We start from the raw sequence: 18,947 nt of genomic DNA on the forward strand, positions 1-18,947 counted from the left end.
CCACATGAGAAGATCAGTTGTCGGCTCCTCCCAAAAGGGCTCAATCGCAAGGGAAGTTCTTTTGTGGTATCCTGCTGTCGATGATGAAAACGAGACTTTTGTAGACTCACTGCCGATGATAGAAACGAGAGGCGAGTAGAAAAATTAAATTGAACGAATTGCAAAACACAAGAGAATGAAATGACAACCGCTAATTCGTATGAATAGATAATAGTTCGCGAAGCGGGATAATTACTACTAGACATGAAAGTGAACACGCTAGACAAAACAGATGAATAAATTATGATCTCTAGAATTACCTCCAAATAAATTAAGTACCTTTTATCTAATTTTACTGCACTAGAAACGAGTAGATAATAAAAATTTCTATGGTTATATATCACAGCAATTATAGTATTCATACAATTTAATACCCATCTCAACCCCCTTTCCTTTTTAGCTTTCGTCCTTTTCCTGTTTTCTCTCCAATTCCCCTTTTTCATTTTGCGATACACTGCAGGGTCTTAAAAATGACACTTTTTCTCTACGATGCCTAAACAGAAAAAAACCTGACTGTAGAAAAAACCTTCCTCGCAAAAATATTCCCCAATTTGAAAATATAAATCGACTAACGTCGGACAAATCGCGCTCACGCGAAAGGTGGAGCAATTTAATTCAAGGACTAGCCTAGATAAATTTTTGTTCACGGGTGCAAAAACATCCGTGAGCGTGGGATTCGAACTCTCGACCTCCGGAGTCATCGGAGCGAAAAATTCCCAAGCAAAAATTTCGCATAAGAAAGACGCAATAATTGCTTCAAACTCCGCTCAAGAGCAATTAGAAACGTTGGAATAATGAAACTATATTAAATTAGTTTATTTAAGATCTAGTAGTTCTTGATAGTAAAGTTTAGCTGGACATACATTTGAATGAGACCAATATGGCTGCAAAAAACTAGGCCCTAAAGAATTCAAAACTTCAGATAAGATAATCACCTGCAAAAACTTAGAGGTACCTCAATAACTGCTACGAACAACTTACCAATCAGAAAGTAATTGGTTAAGAAATCTATTTGAAAGAAGTCACATCCACCCGACAAACGAATTCGACCAGCAGAACCCAATTAACTGCGAGAAGCAGCTAATAAAAGTAAATGATTTAACCTTTATTAATATCTGCAACGATATTGGCAATGATCTGTATAGTCTGCATGGTAGGTTGGACCAGGTGCCACAACCTCTGCAATTGCAAACTCCCAAGGTTCTTCTGCCTCTCAACTTGTGCGACTAGAATGAGGTACTCCTTCATGAGAGATCTGACAGCAGCGCACAGAGCATGATTCACTTGGCCAAATTCAAAAGCACTCTTCTCCTCTATGAATCGCACTATTGTGGAGTAGTTGACTAGAAGTGGCAAAAATCTCTGCACAAAAGTGACGAGGCTGGGATCCAATGACTGGTCGATTGAGAACTCACGCTTGTCATGCTCAGAGTTGAGCTCTTTGGACTTTATGTATTTGCCACTAAAACAGTTGATGGAAACTATTTCACAAATCATGGACATGTAATCATGTAATATCTTAGAAAGCAATGTCTGTTGACATAACGGGACTATTTTTTTTCTCTTCAAAATATTTTGCTAGAAAAACGGTTGCAATCTACTGCCGTAGAAGGTGCTTTCCGCTATATCACAAAAAGATATTTTATGAAGTTTGACAAATGGACCAAAAAGATGTACGTAGAATTCAAGATTACCACAATAAACATAACCGACTAACGTCGGGCGAATTGCTCTCAAACGACCAGCGAGCGGTTGGCTTCGTCAGTAGCTAGTCACCGTTTAGTGAGGCCAACATTAGCTTAATTGAAGCGGCGTGAAGTGAGGAAGTGAGCGCAGCGGGGGGTGCACCGCAACGGGGGGGGGGGGGAGGGAGGGGCAACGGTGGGAGGGGGATCTTTGGCTGCACGGGGTCCTTACGGCCTCAGCGATGTGCAGGGGTGGAGATTGGGGGGCTGATGTGGGCGCGGGGTGGGCGGTGGGATCAATTTCTAAGAACAGTCCTTCAAACCATAAGTATAAATCCCCAAAACAGTTTCTGTGAATCGCATACTTGGATACTAGTGAGCTGAAAGTCACTAAGACAACTTGATGCCCACTGGGCGCTACCTCTTAATCCCGCTTCTGAGCACGAGAAGTCAATGGGTCAGACGAAAAACGGTCAAGCAAAAATTGCATAAAAAAGACCGAGGGGATTATTATAATAGCTACAAACTTCATTAGAGCAATTAACAAAGATTTCCTAAAAAGTGCTAGTTAGGTCACTTATGATAAAACAATTCTACTATAACTAGGCGTTAATGAGGGTAATGGATGATGAAATCACGCCACAACAGCAGCTGAAGTGCGGCATCAACTAAAGAGTTAAGAAAGGAGAGATAGAGAGAGAGAGAGAGAGAGAGAGAGAGAGAAAAACGTGAACAAAAAACCGCTAGTAATATTTTCCGTGATCAGATTCGACTCTGCAATTTCCAGCCTTGTCAGTAATTAAACCACAAAAATTAAAAGAAAAGTTTCTAGACTTCTCAGTGAAAAAAATGTTCAAAACCATTTTCTCTCTGGAGTATTGTCATATAACCCATCTGCAAGGAAAAGTTTCGTTGGCCAGTATTGATCGTTAAATTCAGAAAATGACGACATTCAAAAAATTAAAAAACAATAGCAAATTTTAAAATCTTGCTAATATTCGTGGTATTAAAATCTTCAGAACAATTTTATTGTCTCAAGAGACTATCGAGTATCCCTATTTCAAACCTTAAATAGTTTCACTGGCTCATAAGGATCCATAAACATGGAATAAGATAATTTTCCGAAAATTAAAAAAAATAGATTTAAATTTAAATCAAAAAATTCTTAAACTCGAGTCATTAGATTACTGATAACCATTTCAATAACTCAAGAAATTATGCAGCAGCTTATTATCAAACTTTGGAGGTCCCGTAGCCCCTGATTCCGGAAAAATAAAATTCGTGATATAAAAACCTTGAGAAACATTCAATTACACCTGGAAACTATGCAGTTAACTAGTATCAAAACCCAGAGGACGTTTCTTGGCTCTTGAGGCTGGATAAAACAAAAACGGCAAAAAAATGAAAAACCTTGAAAAAATCGCAAGTTTATCAAAAAATTGCTAAAATTTGTGATACTAAAAAGTTGAAAACAGAACAATGGCCGATAAAAATTTAACAGTAACATATTATCAAACCCTTATGGAAGTTTTCTGGCCCCTGGGTCTGGAAAAACTTGGATAATGACAAATGTCAAAATTGAAAAAGTTTTGTCAAAAAAAAATGAAAAAATTCGAGATGTAAAAATGTTGAAAATCATTCCAATACAACTAAAAACTATGCAGTAACCTAGTATCAAACCCCAGGGGAGGTTCTTTGGCTCTTGCGGCCTGATCAACCTAACAAAAACAAAAAAAAAACTTTTTAAAAAAACGCATCAAAAAATGCACAAATTTGTGATATTAAAAAGTTGAAAACTATTCCATGGCCAATAAAAATTTTTCAGTAACTTATTATCAAACCCTTTGAGCGGTCTTCTGGCCCCTGGGAGTGGAAAAATTTGAATAATGACAATGTCAAAAAAAACTGAAAATTGCAAGTTTTGTCAAATCCTAAAATTTGAGATGATAAATGTTGAAAACCATTCTATTACCACTAGAAACAATGCAGTAACCTATTAACAGATATAGAGGAGGTTCCTTGACACCTAGGGCTTAAAAAACTCGAAAAATGTCAAAAATTTCGAAAAAGCCTCAAAAAAATGTGAAAACTAGTATACATTTGTGTGTTTTTGTTTGAATTACCAAAACAAATAGCTCTTAAAATGGTCATTACAAAGTAATTATATCTTGCAAAAGACCTCCTAAAAATGACCTTTTAACCTTAAATTACGGCCTTCCAAATAGCTTCACCACACTAAGCACTAGAAGGACTACTAAACGCGTCTAAGGGCCTCTAATGAAACTTAATGCCCGCTGTGTTTTTAAGGACGAAAAGTCTAATGGGTCAGACAAAAAATTGGTCAAGCAAAAAATCGTATAAAAAAAGACCAACAGGACTAATATAATTGCTACATACTTCGTTGTAGCAATCATATCAACGACATTCGTATTACTATTTCAATTTATGTCACCCAATGGCAGGTGCTTCGAGATACTACCGGATCAGTTCTCTATTGATTTTGAATTCAATATTTTACTCAAAGAGGCATGCTAACCTTACCCCGCTCATCAGGCATATTAAATCGTGACAAACCAATGCCTCCTGGTGGCTCAACACTAAGGAACCGATTTCAGCCTCATTCCTGACTGGTGAATCGTAGTTGACAACAACTCCTCTAGACAGAGGAACGAAATCACGACTAATCAGCCCCTGCTCGTAAGACCAGGCAGGTAAAGATGGCACATTAGAGTTTCGTTTAACTAGCGCGGTTTTAAGTTTTTGGCGTTTCGACTCTGACGACAAACTTCCAGAAATGGAAATAACTTTGCCGAGGTCTTTATCCCTTAACAAGTTTTCTCGAATATTGGCAATGTCTTTTTCTGACATTTTGATCCTCGTTTGAAATGAGGAGGCATCTGAGTTGAGCGATCTAGTCAGATCAAGGTGAATGTTGGTAGTTGACAATCTTGGAGCGAGTTTATCAGGCATTCCTTTAGTGGAGACTACCAAGCTCAGCAGTTGAATCAGGGGATCCAGTCCACGCACGCTTCTCGCCTATAATAAGACGGCTGATTCCGCTCAAAAACTAACCAACATACACTAAGCTATTAGAAAAAACGTTGTTACTTTCCTACAAAAGAATAAAATGCAAATGGTAAAGAGGCATTGTGCAGTAGAGAATATATCATCATAATATAAAATTTCTTTAAAAAACATTAAATTAGTTATTTAAAGAACTTGCCCAAACATTAGTAAAAGCGAGCTTAAAATTTTATGCACAATTTTTGCAGCGTGAAAATTTACAACGCAATAAAAAAAACGAATGTTTTCAATGACATTATGCATAGCTGAGTCCTTAAAAAACTTTCCAAAAATGCCCTCTTAACTCCCTTTTTCAATGAAGCTCTCAATGTTGTTCTAAGTCTGAAAATAGAAGGCAGACAACTAAAAAGTGGAAGTGCTTGCGAAACAAAAAAATCAGCTAAGAAGTTATTGTTCGTTTTTATATCGAAAGAGAGTTTTTTGATCTGACAAGTTTTATTTCAAAATAGGGAGAAATTCATTTTGATAAGCTAAAAAATTTTCGCTTAGTAAGCGGCAAAACAATTTGCGCAACGGCACTTTCAGAAGAAAACCTAGAAAATCCAATTTTGAGATCTGTGGACCAATGGTACTTTCTTCTATGAAAACAGGCTTTTATTTCCCAATTAAATTGTATTTTTTTCAAATTTGCGATCAACACTTTTGAAACCCAGTCAAAAACAAAACTGAACAAATTATCTGAAGTATTAAAACTGCATTGAACAATCATTGTAAATCAATAAGTACACCAAGATACTTCACAGTAATTGATTCTGCTAAGTTTTTGACAGAATTCGTCAGCATCTTCCTGGTGCTAAACATAATGTACAAAGTTTATTTGTTCATCGCAAACTGGGACTTTGTTACGAGCTCGATAACTTTTGAGATCATGCCCATGCTTTATTTTGGACGAAATTTTAAGGTTTGATTCAAAACTGTCATCTGAATACTGCAAGACAAATCTTCTAAAACCCTTGCTAAGAGGTGCACGTAAATGTTAAGAGGAACTATTATAGTACCATGTGGAACTCTTTTTAGAGCTACTTATCTGATAAAACTACATTTAGCACAACTCTATGCGTTCTTCTGCCCTGACAATTCTATTAAAATGGTAGTGTTCGTATAACTATTTCAATAATTACTCAAATGCCTTTGAGAGAAAGTAATGCAACTGTCAAAATTTTCTCTTGTTAAGTTCTAACTTTACTTGTTCTTCAAACTTTAAAATAGCATCATTTGCTCAATTTCTTTTCAATAACCAAACTGCCTGGAAGACAACAGCTGCTGCTTTTTAAGACATCTAATATTTGCAAGCTAATCAACTTTTCAAAAACTTTTCTGGACAAAGCGAAGTGACTGAATCATGTCTATTATTCAGTGGGTCTTCGGGACTTCCTTTTATGAAAAGAGGAGTAATACAGGCTTTTCATCAGCTGTTCAGAGAAGTTTCATCTGTGGTGAATCAATTAATGAGATAATAGAGGGATTTCAATAGCGCTGCTGTGGCCCCTTTTGTCCATGCAGGTATTTTTCGAGGACGAAAAGGTTTAACTGTCTTCAATTAATCTATGAGCCCAGTAGTTTCTCTGGTTGTTATATAAACTAAAACCAATTTTCTGGCCTTTTAGGAGCAATCACGATTGTTGTTTGCAAGTAGATGAAATATCCCAAAGCTAAAAAAAATCTATAAATTAATAGATTTTAGTTTACACAGGCGTTGCTATCACACCACAAAAACAATTTAGCAATGCTTAGGTTCCCCGTCGAGTCTTTTCCTTATTACGAAGACGTTGGATGAAGTTCCATCTGGCTTCTTCATTATTCAACTTCACAAAAGCAGAAATTTCGTTTGATCGTATCTGATTTGACAACTTTTAACTGCAGGTTGTAGTGTTAAAGCTCTTTCAATTATTGTTTGAAAAAACTAATAACATCATATCACCTTTTACCGGACCGTAAAATTGTCTCGTCCTCATTCTTCATAAAATTTTGAAAAGCTGTGGCAGAATAATTTTCGTCAAAAAAGCTGTTTGTTGCTTTTGGTTTAACATCGGGCTTAAAAATGGTAATTGCGGCCAAGATGATTACTTCGCAAAATTGTATCTGCTACAATGCTTGATCCATAACAATGTGTAAGGATGTAATCAATTAGAGTTGAAGAACAGCTATATTTTCTTGCAGCAGAGTCAATATTTGATGGTTTAAGTCATACGTACGAATCGAAGGAGGCTTTTGCCGAGTTTTGTAAAATAGTCAGGATTGTAACCGCCAGCAAGTATAACAAAATTATATATCAAATTATTCAAAAACACATCTTTTTCGGGACAGTATGAAAAATCAATCAAAAATCTTTTTTGCATGCTCAACTCAGCCCATATATTTTAAAAATACATATTATTAGGAGTTTCACAAAAATGTGGGACATCTCCTTTTCGTTTTTGCAGCTTTAGGTCAGTAATTCCGTTAACTCTGAAGTTCCCTGAAATATCTAAAAACCAAAGATAATCGCCGAGAAGAGCTTTTGAATTTTCGAAGTGTACATCTTTCCGGAAACAAACAACGTTTTGCTTATCTATTTGACAAAACTCTTCTGGATAATTTTTCAACAACCAAGTTTCCATAAAAGCATATATGAGTTGGAAAAGCACATATGCAGTTGCATATATGCTGTTGTAACTTGACTAAGGCATTTTCTAAAACTCACCGCAACTAGAGAGAGAGAGAGAGAGAGAGAGAGAAAGACTTAATTCCCGTTTAAGGGCCAATAACGAAAAATCAATTAAATTCATTTCTACAAATTAACATTTACAAAGCTCGTACAAGTGGGGCAATTGCAACAAAAAAAACCATGAGCATCGAAAACAGGGATTGAAACATGAGATGATGGATTCAAAATGTTCAAGAATCTTGTTGATCTTGAAGTAGTCATCATCGATTATCCCATGACGATAGAAAAAGTTGATCAAGTTGATTGACCGTTCGTACAAAGATCCAGGGGCTACTTTACGTTTGAGTTTGAACTTGACTCTCTGTCTTCTCGTCACACCAAGAGATAAAACTTCAACATTATCACAGAAGTCGCTCAATAGCTTCCTTTGGACCAAGAGAATGAAATGTCGGCAGTCCTCAACTTGGATTCGAAAGGCCATCGGTAAGATTTTATGTGTGAGAAGAGTGTCCGAGCAGTTCCTAGAACTCCCGTAAGCCTATCTCAAGTACTTTTCTTGGACATTCTCGAAAGCCCTGAGATCAGCAAGTGAAAAGCAACAGATTTGAGAACCATAGAGGAGTATTGGAACAACATAGGCGACGTAGAGCTTGTACTTGATGTGATGGAATGCTCCAAGGTATAGTATTTTTAAGTTTGTAGAAAGCTCTGCGGCTGTTGGTGACTTTACATTGAGTGTGCGTGTTCCATTTCAACTTTCTGTTGACAAAAACTCCCGAGATCCTTCACGCACTCTTGTTGTGGAATTGTGATGTTTGCGTACTCCAACATGGGCTCGACAGTCCCAAAAGAAATATATAGACCCTTTTTCGCTTTGACTAACATCCCGTTTGCTTGATTCTAATTGCAGAAACGTACATCATAATTGAAATTCAAAGAGTTGAAAACTAGTTTCGCGTCATCAGCAATTAACCACATAATACTGTCCAGATTACACGGCAGGTCGTTGATAAATATCAAGAACAGCAGGAGCCCAAGTTCTGAACCCTGGGGTACGCCACTCAATACTCTTGTGTGCATCGAAGAAAACCCGTTGATTCGTACTACTTGAAATCTTCCGAGAAGGTAACTTTCAAAGAAGGAAACAAAATTCGTGTCCAGACCAATTTTTCGGAGTTTCACTAGTAGAACGGAATGTGGCACATGATCGAAGGCTTTCTCGTAATCGAAGTATATTGAAAATAGTATGTCTCCCTTGTCGAGATAGAGGTAGTTGACGTATTCTAGAAGCTGACAAATTGTAGACTTCCTAGACTGAAAACCATACTGTCTCGGATAAATTTTATTCTTGAGTAGATCAATAAGAATCTTGTGGAGTAACTTTTCGAATATCAAGGAGATCTTCGGCGGCAGACTAATTGGACGGTAATTGGCGATGTCGTTTCGGCAAGCTCCTTTGTGAATAGGTTTAATGAATGAAGACTTCCATATTTCGGGGAATTGGCAGTGCAAGATTACGCAATTGAAGACGATCCGGAACAAAGTTGCAAAAAGACAAGAGCATTTCATCAATAGTCCATTGGGGAAGTCATCAAGTTCTCATAAGTTCAAGCGGTGCAGCTTAGAATTACTTGAAGAATATCGGAGTCGCTAAATGAATCACAGAAATCATTGAAGAAAATAAGGCTTTGGCTGTCATCTGGTATTCTTGTTTCGTACGAGTTCGTGTTGAAATTCGAAGCAAATAAATCATTGAAAGCATTTGCAATGTCAATCCAAGAACCGAGTTTCGATGTAACGGAAAACATTGGATGGGGAAGACTTTTATCCTTGAAGCTTTCGATGAGTTTGAAGCAGGTTGGAGATAACTTTCCCAGATCTGTAGAGCTCCTTGTCCAATTCCAAAGATTTCTCAACCGTGTCCTCAAGGTTCCGCACAACATAATGACCAGAATGATACTTTCTCTTGCTAGTTGCCAGTTTATTCAAAGTATGCACAGTATGGGATGAGTACTAGGTTGGCAGGGACGCCCTTTTTCTGGTTACGCTCCGAAAAGACTGTTTGACACTAACATGAAGATGGTGATAGAAATCGGCGGCCGTATCCGCAGAAGGATAGTTCAAGAAGGTGTAACTTTGCCATAGTGAGCAAAAAAGACATTACCTGGCTCAGTAAAAGCATAATTTCGGATTCCTGTAGAGGAGAGTGAGGACTTTGTGCATATCTTTGCTGATATGGGAGCATGATCTTAGAATCGAGTGAGTGGAAGGACGTGGCAGTCAAAACAGCCGGTGACATATGAGGGGACGAGAATGTTGTAGAGGAAGTTGCCATGGTTGTGCTTGGAGCTGAGAATAGTAGGGCAACTTTCATAGACATCTAAGATGTTTAAAAAGCTAGTTTCTCTCGCAGATGAAGAGCTGAAAGTCGACCAATCAGTTTTCGGAAAGTTAAAATCAGCAAGAAGGCATATATGGCGGTATTCAAATGCAATGTTTTCAATAAAACTCAGCATAAATGTCAAGCCATGATGTAGAACGCTAGCCACGGATGTAGTTGTGACCTCATATTGACTACCTTGTGGGGGCAGGTAGACCAAAATGAAGAGCACGAGACGATCGTCAACTTTGATCAAGGCTGAAGTACAAAAGTCGACGTCGCTTATGACAGGATTGCCAAGGAACTCCGCACATGTGCTGGAGGTGTTCTGCAAAATCAGATTCCCGCCATGTCGACCTTGTATGCGGTCTTGTCTTCCAACAACCGAAAACGATCCCCCAGCTGACAAGTCACTGTTTTCAAGCGTCGTATCTAGCCATGTCTCGGTGAGAAAAGCAAAGTGTGGTTGGTGTTGATGCAGGACAGCTCGTTTTTCTAGCAATAGCATTCGTTGATAGTTCAGAAGAAGAAAACAAACGTAAAAGTCGTTAGCCAGTCAATTGTCTTTAATTTGCTTTGCTAGAACATCTGGGGCTTTAGAGTGGTCCAAAACCGTGTTCCCATGACAAAGTTTCAAGTTCAAAATGTTCATCTCGTATTTGGGGATGCCTACACTTGATAGCTTGAAACACAAATTGAGCAGTTTTTTCTCCAGGGCTCGTTTTTCCGGAGTTAGCATTGGTTTCAGAAAGAACTTGGTGTTCTTCAGCATAAAAGACTTCGACAGGGCCATCCGTTTGTCCCATTGACTTTGGAAAGTTAGTACTACTGGTCTGGGCTTATGATCGGGAGTGAACTTGCCAATTCGGTGGACGTCTTCGATGGAGCAAATGGATGGATCTACTTTTTCAATCAAATTTTTAGCTGTAGAAAGGTCTTTTTCTAGTCTTTCAGAAGACTTCAACGTTGGCTCATGTTCGTCCATCCCAAATACTAGTATTGAGCGGTCGGAAATGGCGTTTTCGAGAAGTTTTGGTGTCACCGCAGGCGGTTCATGTGGGTGAGGCTTGGGTTTTGACAGTTCAATTTTGCTGTTATTGACCTCTGATGAAGACGAATTGACCAAGGACTTTATCTCCGTCAATTCACGTTTGATCTCGTTAACGGATACGAAATTCTTCTTCAGCTCGTCAACGCTTTCACGAAGTTTCCGGACTTTGTCAACTTTGGGAGAAGACGTGGAGAGTGCTTCTTTAGCTGGAGATTCACAATACTCACAATGCCAAACCAATCCATGAACTTTTTTCAAGTGAGTTAACAGGGCTGCGGGAACAGAAGTATATTTTAGCTGGAACCAGAAGTCATACCTATGGCATTGAAGAGCTCCATGTCTATCAACTTTGACCTGCAGTGCGCAATGACCGCATGGGCCCCTAATGAAGTTGGATCTCGGAGGCATTTCAAAGTCAAATCCCGAAGTCGAGATCTTGTTGCCCTCGAAACACTTAAGTCTCAAGGACGCAGAAGAACCAACAACGAACAAAGCAATGAACTAACCTCAAGTCTTCGTTGGCTGACTTTCTACTTGTGCTTTCTTTCCATGGAAGATAGGCGTTTCCGATAGCCACGCTTCCTCTGGGCTAAGCAACGAAGGTCTTTCGAGTTATTTAGGACGGTTGAAAGAAATTTCAATTCCAACTAAGCTGGTGGATGGATACGACGAATTTCTTCAACAATACAAATATCTCTCCGTTTTCGAGTGAAAGCAAACGGTTCCTGATGCCGATGGTCACTACTTGAGGATTCCTCAATTGCTCAGTATGTTAGGAGCCGAGGATCTGGCGGTGTAAACAGTAGCAGCTAGTCGAGGTTTGAATTGTTCGACGAGACTCAACAACTTGTCAATGCGACAAGCTCGATTATTGTTTGAAGGATGTTTCGTGAGGGTATTGTTAAACATATCATGCCAGATAACAATGTTGAACTTTTTGGATAACGTACCTTATTGCAGCAGATATTGCAGTCTTTTAAGGGGCTCACGTGACAAGGGGTTGAGGCTCAGTCCAGGGACTGCGAAACAGAATCTTCGCAGGAACGTATTCAGCCCGTAGGGAGCAGCGTTGATGACGTTTCGTAAACAGCTGGCGCCCACAATGAAGACCATTCAGAAGTAGAAACTCAAAATACTCTGAAATTACACGTGATGAACTTATCAAATATTTCTATTTAATAAGTTTATCACAACAATTTATCACAATAATAAGTTTATCACAACTACAATAAATACACAACCCAAAAACATTTCCATGAAAACTTATAATGAAAGCTGAGGATTTCAGATTTCATTATAATGCGAACATCAGATGACAACTTTTTCTATCGTTCAAAATTACTTCAAACATCATAATTAAAAATCTGAACGCTGGCGACGAACTCTGCAAAAGTACAATATCAAAAAATTACTGGCCCTATTTTGAAACCTTCAATGTCAATGACAAATGCACATGGCGTATTGTATGTAGATGTGGAAATTAAAAAAAGGGCCGTGTACACCATCCGGCATCGATGGATGTAGGTCGAAAAATAGGGTATGATGAGTAGCAGTTAGTAGCCGGATGCTGCACTCCAAGCTGTTCCCCTCCAGACAGTGTAAAGACGGCCCAGTCACAAAAATAAAAAACAAGTGGAGAGGAAAGCACCTATATATATATATATATATATATATATATATATATATATATATATATATATATATATAGCACACAGAGAACAAGAATGGAAGGATTAAAACAAAAATGGATCATCAAGGAATAAGCAAATGAATAAAGATAAGCAGCCAAACACTCAGTGCTGCCTTCCCTCCTCCACGACGGCGCTAATCGAAGTCTCACTGAGAACACGAGGCTTGAGGGCACGACATCCCCTCAAGCAGAGAACACAGCTCCTCAGAAAAACGAAGCTGATTTTCGTTCGGATGTAGCTTATAGTGTCGGCGTACGGCTCTCCGCGTTTTTCGCTGATCTTGGTTGCGAGTTGTTTCATAACGCGCGATGCTGATGGACCTGGACCACCCGAACAAGCAAAAACCAGTGCATTGAAGCTGCTGTGTTCGGTTTCGCGGATTCGCTCTTCGTACTTATTTCGCTTGATGCTCTCGTGATATTTGTATGCATCTTTTATGGTCTTAGGGCAGCTCTTCGCATGAGGGTTGAAAATCTTCACATCGAAGAAAGTGTGATTAAAGCGGGAGCCCCACAGACCGTTTGCCTTGATGTCCAGTCGAGCGTCATCATCAGTGGTGGTGGTGGAATTACTCGAGAAAATTTCTCCATCGAGCGACCGAAGTTTTGGCTCTATCTGTACATTGTGGCAAACGTCATCCATCAGGTTTGCAAACACATCTCTAATTTCGTTGTGTCGTAGGTGCGTATAACCGCCTTTGGCGCAATGGAGGGCATGGGTGAGGCTGAATTCTTTCCCGCATGGGCATATGGCTGGCGTGTTCTTCGCTTCCCAGGTGTAGCGAAGTGCTATTCCATCACGGAACTCAGTCTTCGTGAGGTCAAAACCATGTTTTGACAACGGAAGCGCGTTAAGCCAGCTTGATGCTCCTTTCTCCGAGGCCAGCTGGATGGTATACTTCATTTCTGGTAGATTGTTTTCGATTCTGGATTTTTTCGAGATGAGTTCACGTTGATTGTCTGCTTTCTGTCTGAGACTGATCTTGGTTTGTTCTACTTCACATTGTTGAATATTATTGAATGACGCCAATGGTCTTGAGAGTTCAACTGATTGCTCAAGATTTTTGTGAAGATCTTGTGGGAGGGCGATGTTAAGCCCACCCATTCTGAGAGGGAGAGAAAAAAGTTCTCTTTCCTCTTGGATTACTTCTTTGCCGACGATGTTCGGTATGACTCGGCCAAGCCGCTCCTCCACCTTGTCCAGAACCCCGTCCATGGAAGGTGTAGTACGCGAAAGGAAGCTCAACTTCTGTTGAACCCCCTTCGTCAAACATGCATAGGCATTCTGGGGAGAGGTGAGAGCAAATTGACCAAGTCTGTCTACACTTTTTGTGTATTTATTTTCTGCATCTTTCAGGAAATTTTTACTGGCCTCAGAGCTTCCGATAACTGATCCCAGGACTCGAGCGCCCTGCGTGATTTCCACATTTGTGCCTGCAAACACAGTTGACGCTTGGCGCTCGCCTCCTGGCTTAATTATCAACTGACACTTCGGAGGATTGACAAGATATCCATACTTGTGACCGAGCTCAGTGAGCTTGTCGAAGAGTGCCCTGATATCTTCTAACTTACCGACGACGCTACCATCATCAGCATACCATTTTTGGGTCAAAGAGTCATTATGAAGTCTTGTTATTAGGGGTAGGATTGCGATTCCATACATTGCCATCGCAAGGGGATCGCCTTGTGTCGTACCTTCCTGAGACAGTATGGTCGACTTACCGATGTAGAGATGAGACGGGTGGCTATAGGAATTCTGTAAGGCAACATGCAAAGATGGGCATAAGGCTTTCACGTTCTCTAAAGCTGTTCGTCTATTGAGCACGTTAAAAGCGTTTTTGGCATCAATTAGAAGAATTGCTTCGTTTTCGGGATCATCAAAACTGTGGCGAAGCGAATGTATGGCATGTTCTATGCCACATTTCTGGCCCAGGCACAGTTGCATGTTTCCACCGAGGGATGTTAGATCTTGCCTGATGCAGTCGACGATTATGCGTCCGGTGATGCGACGCATTACTTCACCAATACCAATAGGTCTCACACCTGGACATTTATCCAGAGCCACTAGTTGACAACCATTGTATGCAATCAAATCATCCGGTGGTATTATGGACGTGGCAAGCCTCTTAGCAAACTTGGCAACAAGCTTGCACAGGTTCGTGGAGGTTTGTCCGAAAGCAGAAAGTAGTCTACGCCAGTCATCGGCATCGAGACCTGAAGGCCCGGCACTGCCATGAGTCTTCATTGCATGCTTTCGGACGAGCCTGGCACTGATTTTGTCGAAGACAGCAGGGTGGTAAGGAAGCGTGCGTGGATGTTCGCTCTGAATGCAGTTGGGCTCCAAGGGTTGACCTTCAGGATGTTTGTCGCGTAAAATCTCTAGGACCGGTCTACCGTCTATGAAATCGGTAGGTGCGCGCACGCCGCCTTTGTGCTCATCCGAAAGAACGCGAATAGCATTACTGATCTTACCACGAGACATGAAATCGTTGAACATCTTGAGGTCAGAATGCTGCTGTTTGTTCCTTGAATTCATTCTCATTTGGATTGCCTTCGCTTCACAGAACAGTTCTGAGAAGTTGCAGCTGTACCATGCTTGCAGTCTACGCTTGATGGTCTTATTGTTCGATCCATCGTCCGTGTTCTTTGTTCGACTGAGGGTTAGGTGCGGTAAGTATCATACAGAGGGTCAGAGATATATCTCTGACCCTCTGTAAGTATCATACAGAGGGTCAGAGATATATCGGATCTATCCGTGTTTACGGCAATCGGGGAGAGGACACTGTGAAGGGCTTCGGCGAACTGTTCCCCTGTCTTGTTCTTACCGAGCGTGAAGAACGAGGGCTTCCAAGTGACGACCTCGCGGTATATTTGGCGCACTGTTACCGCTTGATGAGGCTGGAAGTGGTCCCAAAAATTATTCGATGCTGCGGCGACGGAACGTTCGGGGGCGTGCGATGTTGCAGGATCTATGAGTGCAGTGTCGGGAACGATCAAAGCGTTGTGTGGTGCCGGCGTTGCGATTGCTGTTTCGGTGGCTGCGGTGATCTCAGAGCAGTTTTTGCAGCTGAAGTTTTCGGTCCAATATTTCGCTGCGGCTAGACCACTGCATTTCACGTGCAAATATTTATAACATGTATGACACCAGACGCCTCCCCTACGTAGGGGACCCTTGCAGAGTGGACAATGGGTTTGATCGGCCATCAAGCTGCGGGCTAGGAGTTGGGAAGGCTGCACTGAGGGGGACTAGATTAAGTTAATTACAGGAGAGTAGTAACAGCAACGATATTTAAAGTATTGAATGATGTTAAACAGAATAATAGTGAAAACATGGTTGGAAAGGAGAAGTGCACGGTGTCTTTACAGAACAGGTTAGGTTGAAGAACATTTCTAAATGAGGGTGAAACAATAAACAACTTTAGGGCACAAGAATCAATATAATTATACAAAGCGTAGTTAAGGGCACTGATTTTCTTATTTATGAGGCGATTACAGTTGGTGGGTATAACTTTGGGAACAATCAAATTATTTGGGCTAAATTTAACAATAATCAGCTGAATGAGGAATTTCCAATGCTCTATGAAAGTTTCAATACTACTACGGTGATCATTGAAGCCGGCAATTACTACAACAGTGTTCAGCTTCTGGTCTGGGTATTTATTGATAACATCACAGAGATCTAGCAGTTTAGGACCTCGATAGGAGTGAACACAACCCTTTACTTGACCCTCGTCTACATATTTGGTACGAGAAGTACCCAAGACCAAGTCCGAGCAGCTGGAGGGAAGAGGGTAGGCATCAAAACGTCCCATTCACAGAGCCTGCTAACATTCAAAACACAAAAAAATGCTCTGAAAATGAAATCAATTAGAATGCTACGACCTGATGTGATGAAGGAAGATGGTTGGCATCAAAACATCCCATTCACGGAGCCTGCTAACATTCAAAAACACAAGAAATTGTTCTAAAAAAGAAATCTGTTAGAATGATACGACCTGATGTGATGAGTCGGACCTTGACTCTAACGAACCATACCCGAACCTTGCCTCTAAAACCCTCCCAATGGAGGTCCCCAGTACAAGGATTTTGCCATAACAAATCTATTTAATAAGTTTATCACAACACCTGCGGCCTCCTTCGGGATTTCTATTTTGTTGTATCCTGCTGATTCATTCGATTCCATTGGTTTTATAAACAGACTAAGCTCCAATCCAATTATTTATTGCTGCCATTCAATTTCAAACAATTGCAATCCTTTAAAAAGTTAATGTTTATGGATTATCAAACGAGGGTGCAGACCACCCGTGGGTATAAATGATACCCAGAATCTTGAACTACTACTACTATATATCTATCAAATTAAACGTTTCAAACATAACACGTTTTATCATAGTTAAGCACGATTTCTATATATTGTAGTTAGGAAACGATCTATCTCTATATATTGTAGTTAGGAAACGATCCATTGTTTATTAAGAGTCCATGCACAAATACTCACACAGTGATGTAATTTTTCCTCACTGCTAACCTTTAGTTCCTCGTACTTTGCCAAAAACTTCTCGGGTCTAGGAGAGAATTCAGCAATTTTCCGTTTTGCATTATGGGCGGAAACTTGAGTGAAAACAAACGGGGTCACATTTTTCGACAACTGTTCCGTAAATGCGGCCGCTTGTCCTGCGTCAGGCGGTACTTCAAGCAGCTTCAGAAGTCGGTGAACGTTGCCTTGAATTGCAAACTCGTTAGACATTTTACAACTTTAATGCATTTCCATGTCTAGAAAAAACAACCGACCAACGGCTTTGCAAATTGCTGTCCAATGACAGACGGGATTTCTATTTTGTTGTATCCTGCTGATTCATTCGATTCCATTGGTTTTATAAACAGACTAAGCTCCAATCCAATTATTTATTGCTGCCATTCAATTTCAAACAATTCAATCCATTAACTACTCTTGTAGTAGGAATCCAATGAAATACGTATTGATAAACGAAGTCCATGTCTATTACCGTGATTTCCGCGAGTGCAAATCAAAAATTTACTGTTGGAATGAAAACTGAAGAAATCATCAATTAAATTCAAACACGTCATAAAAGCAAAAAAAATGTAAGAAACGAGCACCATATCTATCCAGTTCGTAGAATAATATGTACACCAGAATCACTATGCACAATGTCACTCAATGCATTAATCTCCAGGGCAAAACTTGCTTTCTCAAATGACGGTTGCATTTGACCTTTGACAAATTTACCCAAATCTCCGCCAGATTTTGCACTGCTACAATCACTGTGCACTTTTGCAATGTCAGAAAATTTTTGCGCTCTTTCGTCAATTTCATTAATTGATTTAAGTTCATCAAGAAATTCGTGCAATGTTTTGACAGCTTCTTGTTTAGAGCGAGTAATTTTTGATTGCTTCCACGATGAAGGGTTGCGTGATTTTTCGTGTTTAACTAAAATATGACTGCATTTACAAGTTTCACCTGCGGCCTCCTTCGGAAAGTCCCATTGACTTTCACGCGTATGAGTATTGAAAAAGTACCTCTTTTTGGTTGATTTACTTATTTTCTCTTCCCATCCAATTGGAAGCTTTCTTTTGGACATGATATCTAAAAAAGACAACGATGCGATTCTCAGCGATCATCTTTTCAGTTTAAAAAAAGGTCAATTAAGAGAACGCCCCTCCGCTAAAAGGGTAGTCGGTCAACTCGGGGGCAGCAAGTCAATTCCTATGTGTATTTATAAACAATTCCTATGTGTATTTCTATGTGTATTTCTATATGTATTTCTATGTGTATATTCCTATGTGTAATCTATGTGTATTTATATGTGTATTTCAATTCCTATGTGTATTTATAAACTCTGACAGAAGTCAAAAATTGAAGCATCAGATGCAAAAGATAAAGAAATTAAAGCGTCAGAATTATTACCTTGATTTCCGCTAAAATATTAGATCAAATCATAATTTTGACTAGATAAGGATACATAGGGCTAAAAACATTTTGAGCATGACATAACGAATATATGTTTTAATTAGGCTAAATATTGTATCTAGAAAAAAATTTTTCGTCTGTGATGAAGAAGTCAACGTACAGGGAAAAACGTTCAGATCAGTTTCAAAAAATCAATGGAGCAAAAGATGAAATTGTGATCAAAAATGAAAAACAGATCAATAACAGCCTACAACAATTAATGAAGCAAGGGAAGATTAGTGACAAAATTTATCAAAGACTCAGGTCAACAGGTTCAAACCAGCGAGGCTTTATGGCCTGGCAAAGGTACATAAAAAAGATACACCTCTCCGACCGGTTCTTTCGATACCTGGTAGCAGTTACGAAAAATTAAACAGAATTCTGACACCATTTTTCCAGAAAT

The 18,947-nt window shown here is 39.7% G+C and overlaps 2 protein-coding genes across 2 annotated transcripts in view; both read right to left on the reverse strand.

Annotated features, from left to right (window-relative positions):
- Window positions 1–12,083, reverse strand: part of LOC142340153 (replication protein A 32 kDa subunit-B-like) — an 86,304-nt gene extending 74,221 nt beyond the window's left edge. Inside the window, exon 1 of the mRNA XM_075390650.1 lies at window positions 12,057–12,083. The gene's annotated coding sequence lies outside the window, so the exon portion shown is untranslated. The remainder of the gene's footprint in view (window positions 1–12,056) is intronic.
- LOC142340151 (gamma-tubulin complex component 2-like) overlaps window positions 1–17,413 on the reverse strand; it is a 49,619-nt gene extending 32,206 nt beyond the window's left edge. Inside the window, exons 1-3 of the mRNA XM_075390634.1 lie at window positions 17,105–17,413; window positions 4,261–4,760; window positions 1,143–1,501 (exon numbers count right to left, since the gene is read on the reverse strand). Of these exons, the coding sequence (XP_075246749.1) occupies window positions 1,143–1,501; window positions 4,261–4,760; window positions 17,105–17,323 (1,078 nt within the window). The 5' untranslated portion in view covers window positions 17,324–17,413. The remainder of the gene's footprint in view (window positions 1–1,142; window positions 1,502–4,260; window positions 4,761–17,104) is intronic.
- Between the last annotated feature and the right edge of the window lie 1,534 nt (window positions 17,414–18,947).

This window comes from Convolutriloba macropyga, chromosome 1 (genome assembly GCF_964194025.1).
Source record: "Convolutriloba macropyga chromosome 1, txConMacr16.3, whole genome shotgun sequence".
Classification (NCBI taxonomy): domain Eukaryota; kingdom Metazoa; phylum Xenacoelomorpha; order Acoela; family Convolutidae; genus Convolutriloba; species Convolutriloba macropyga.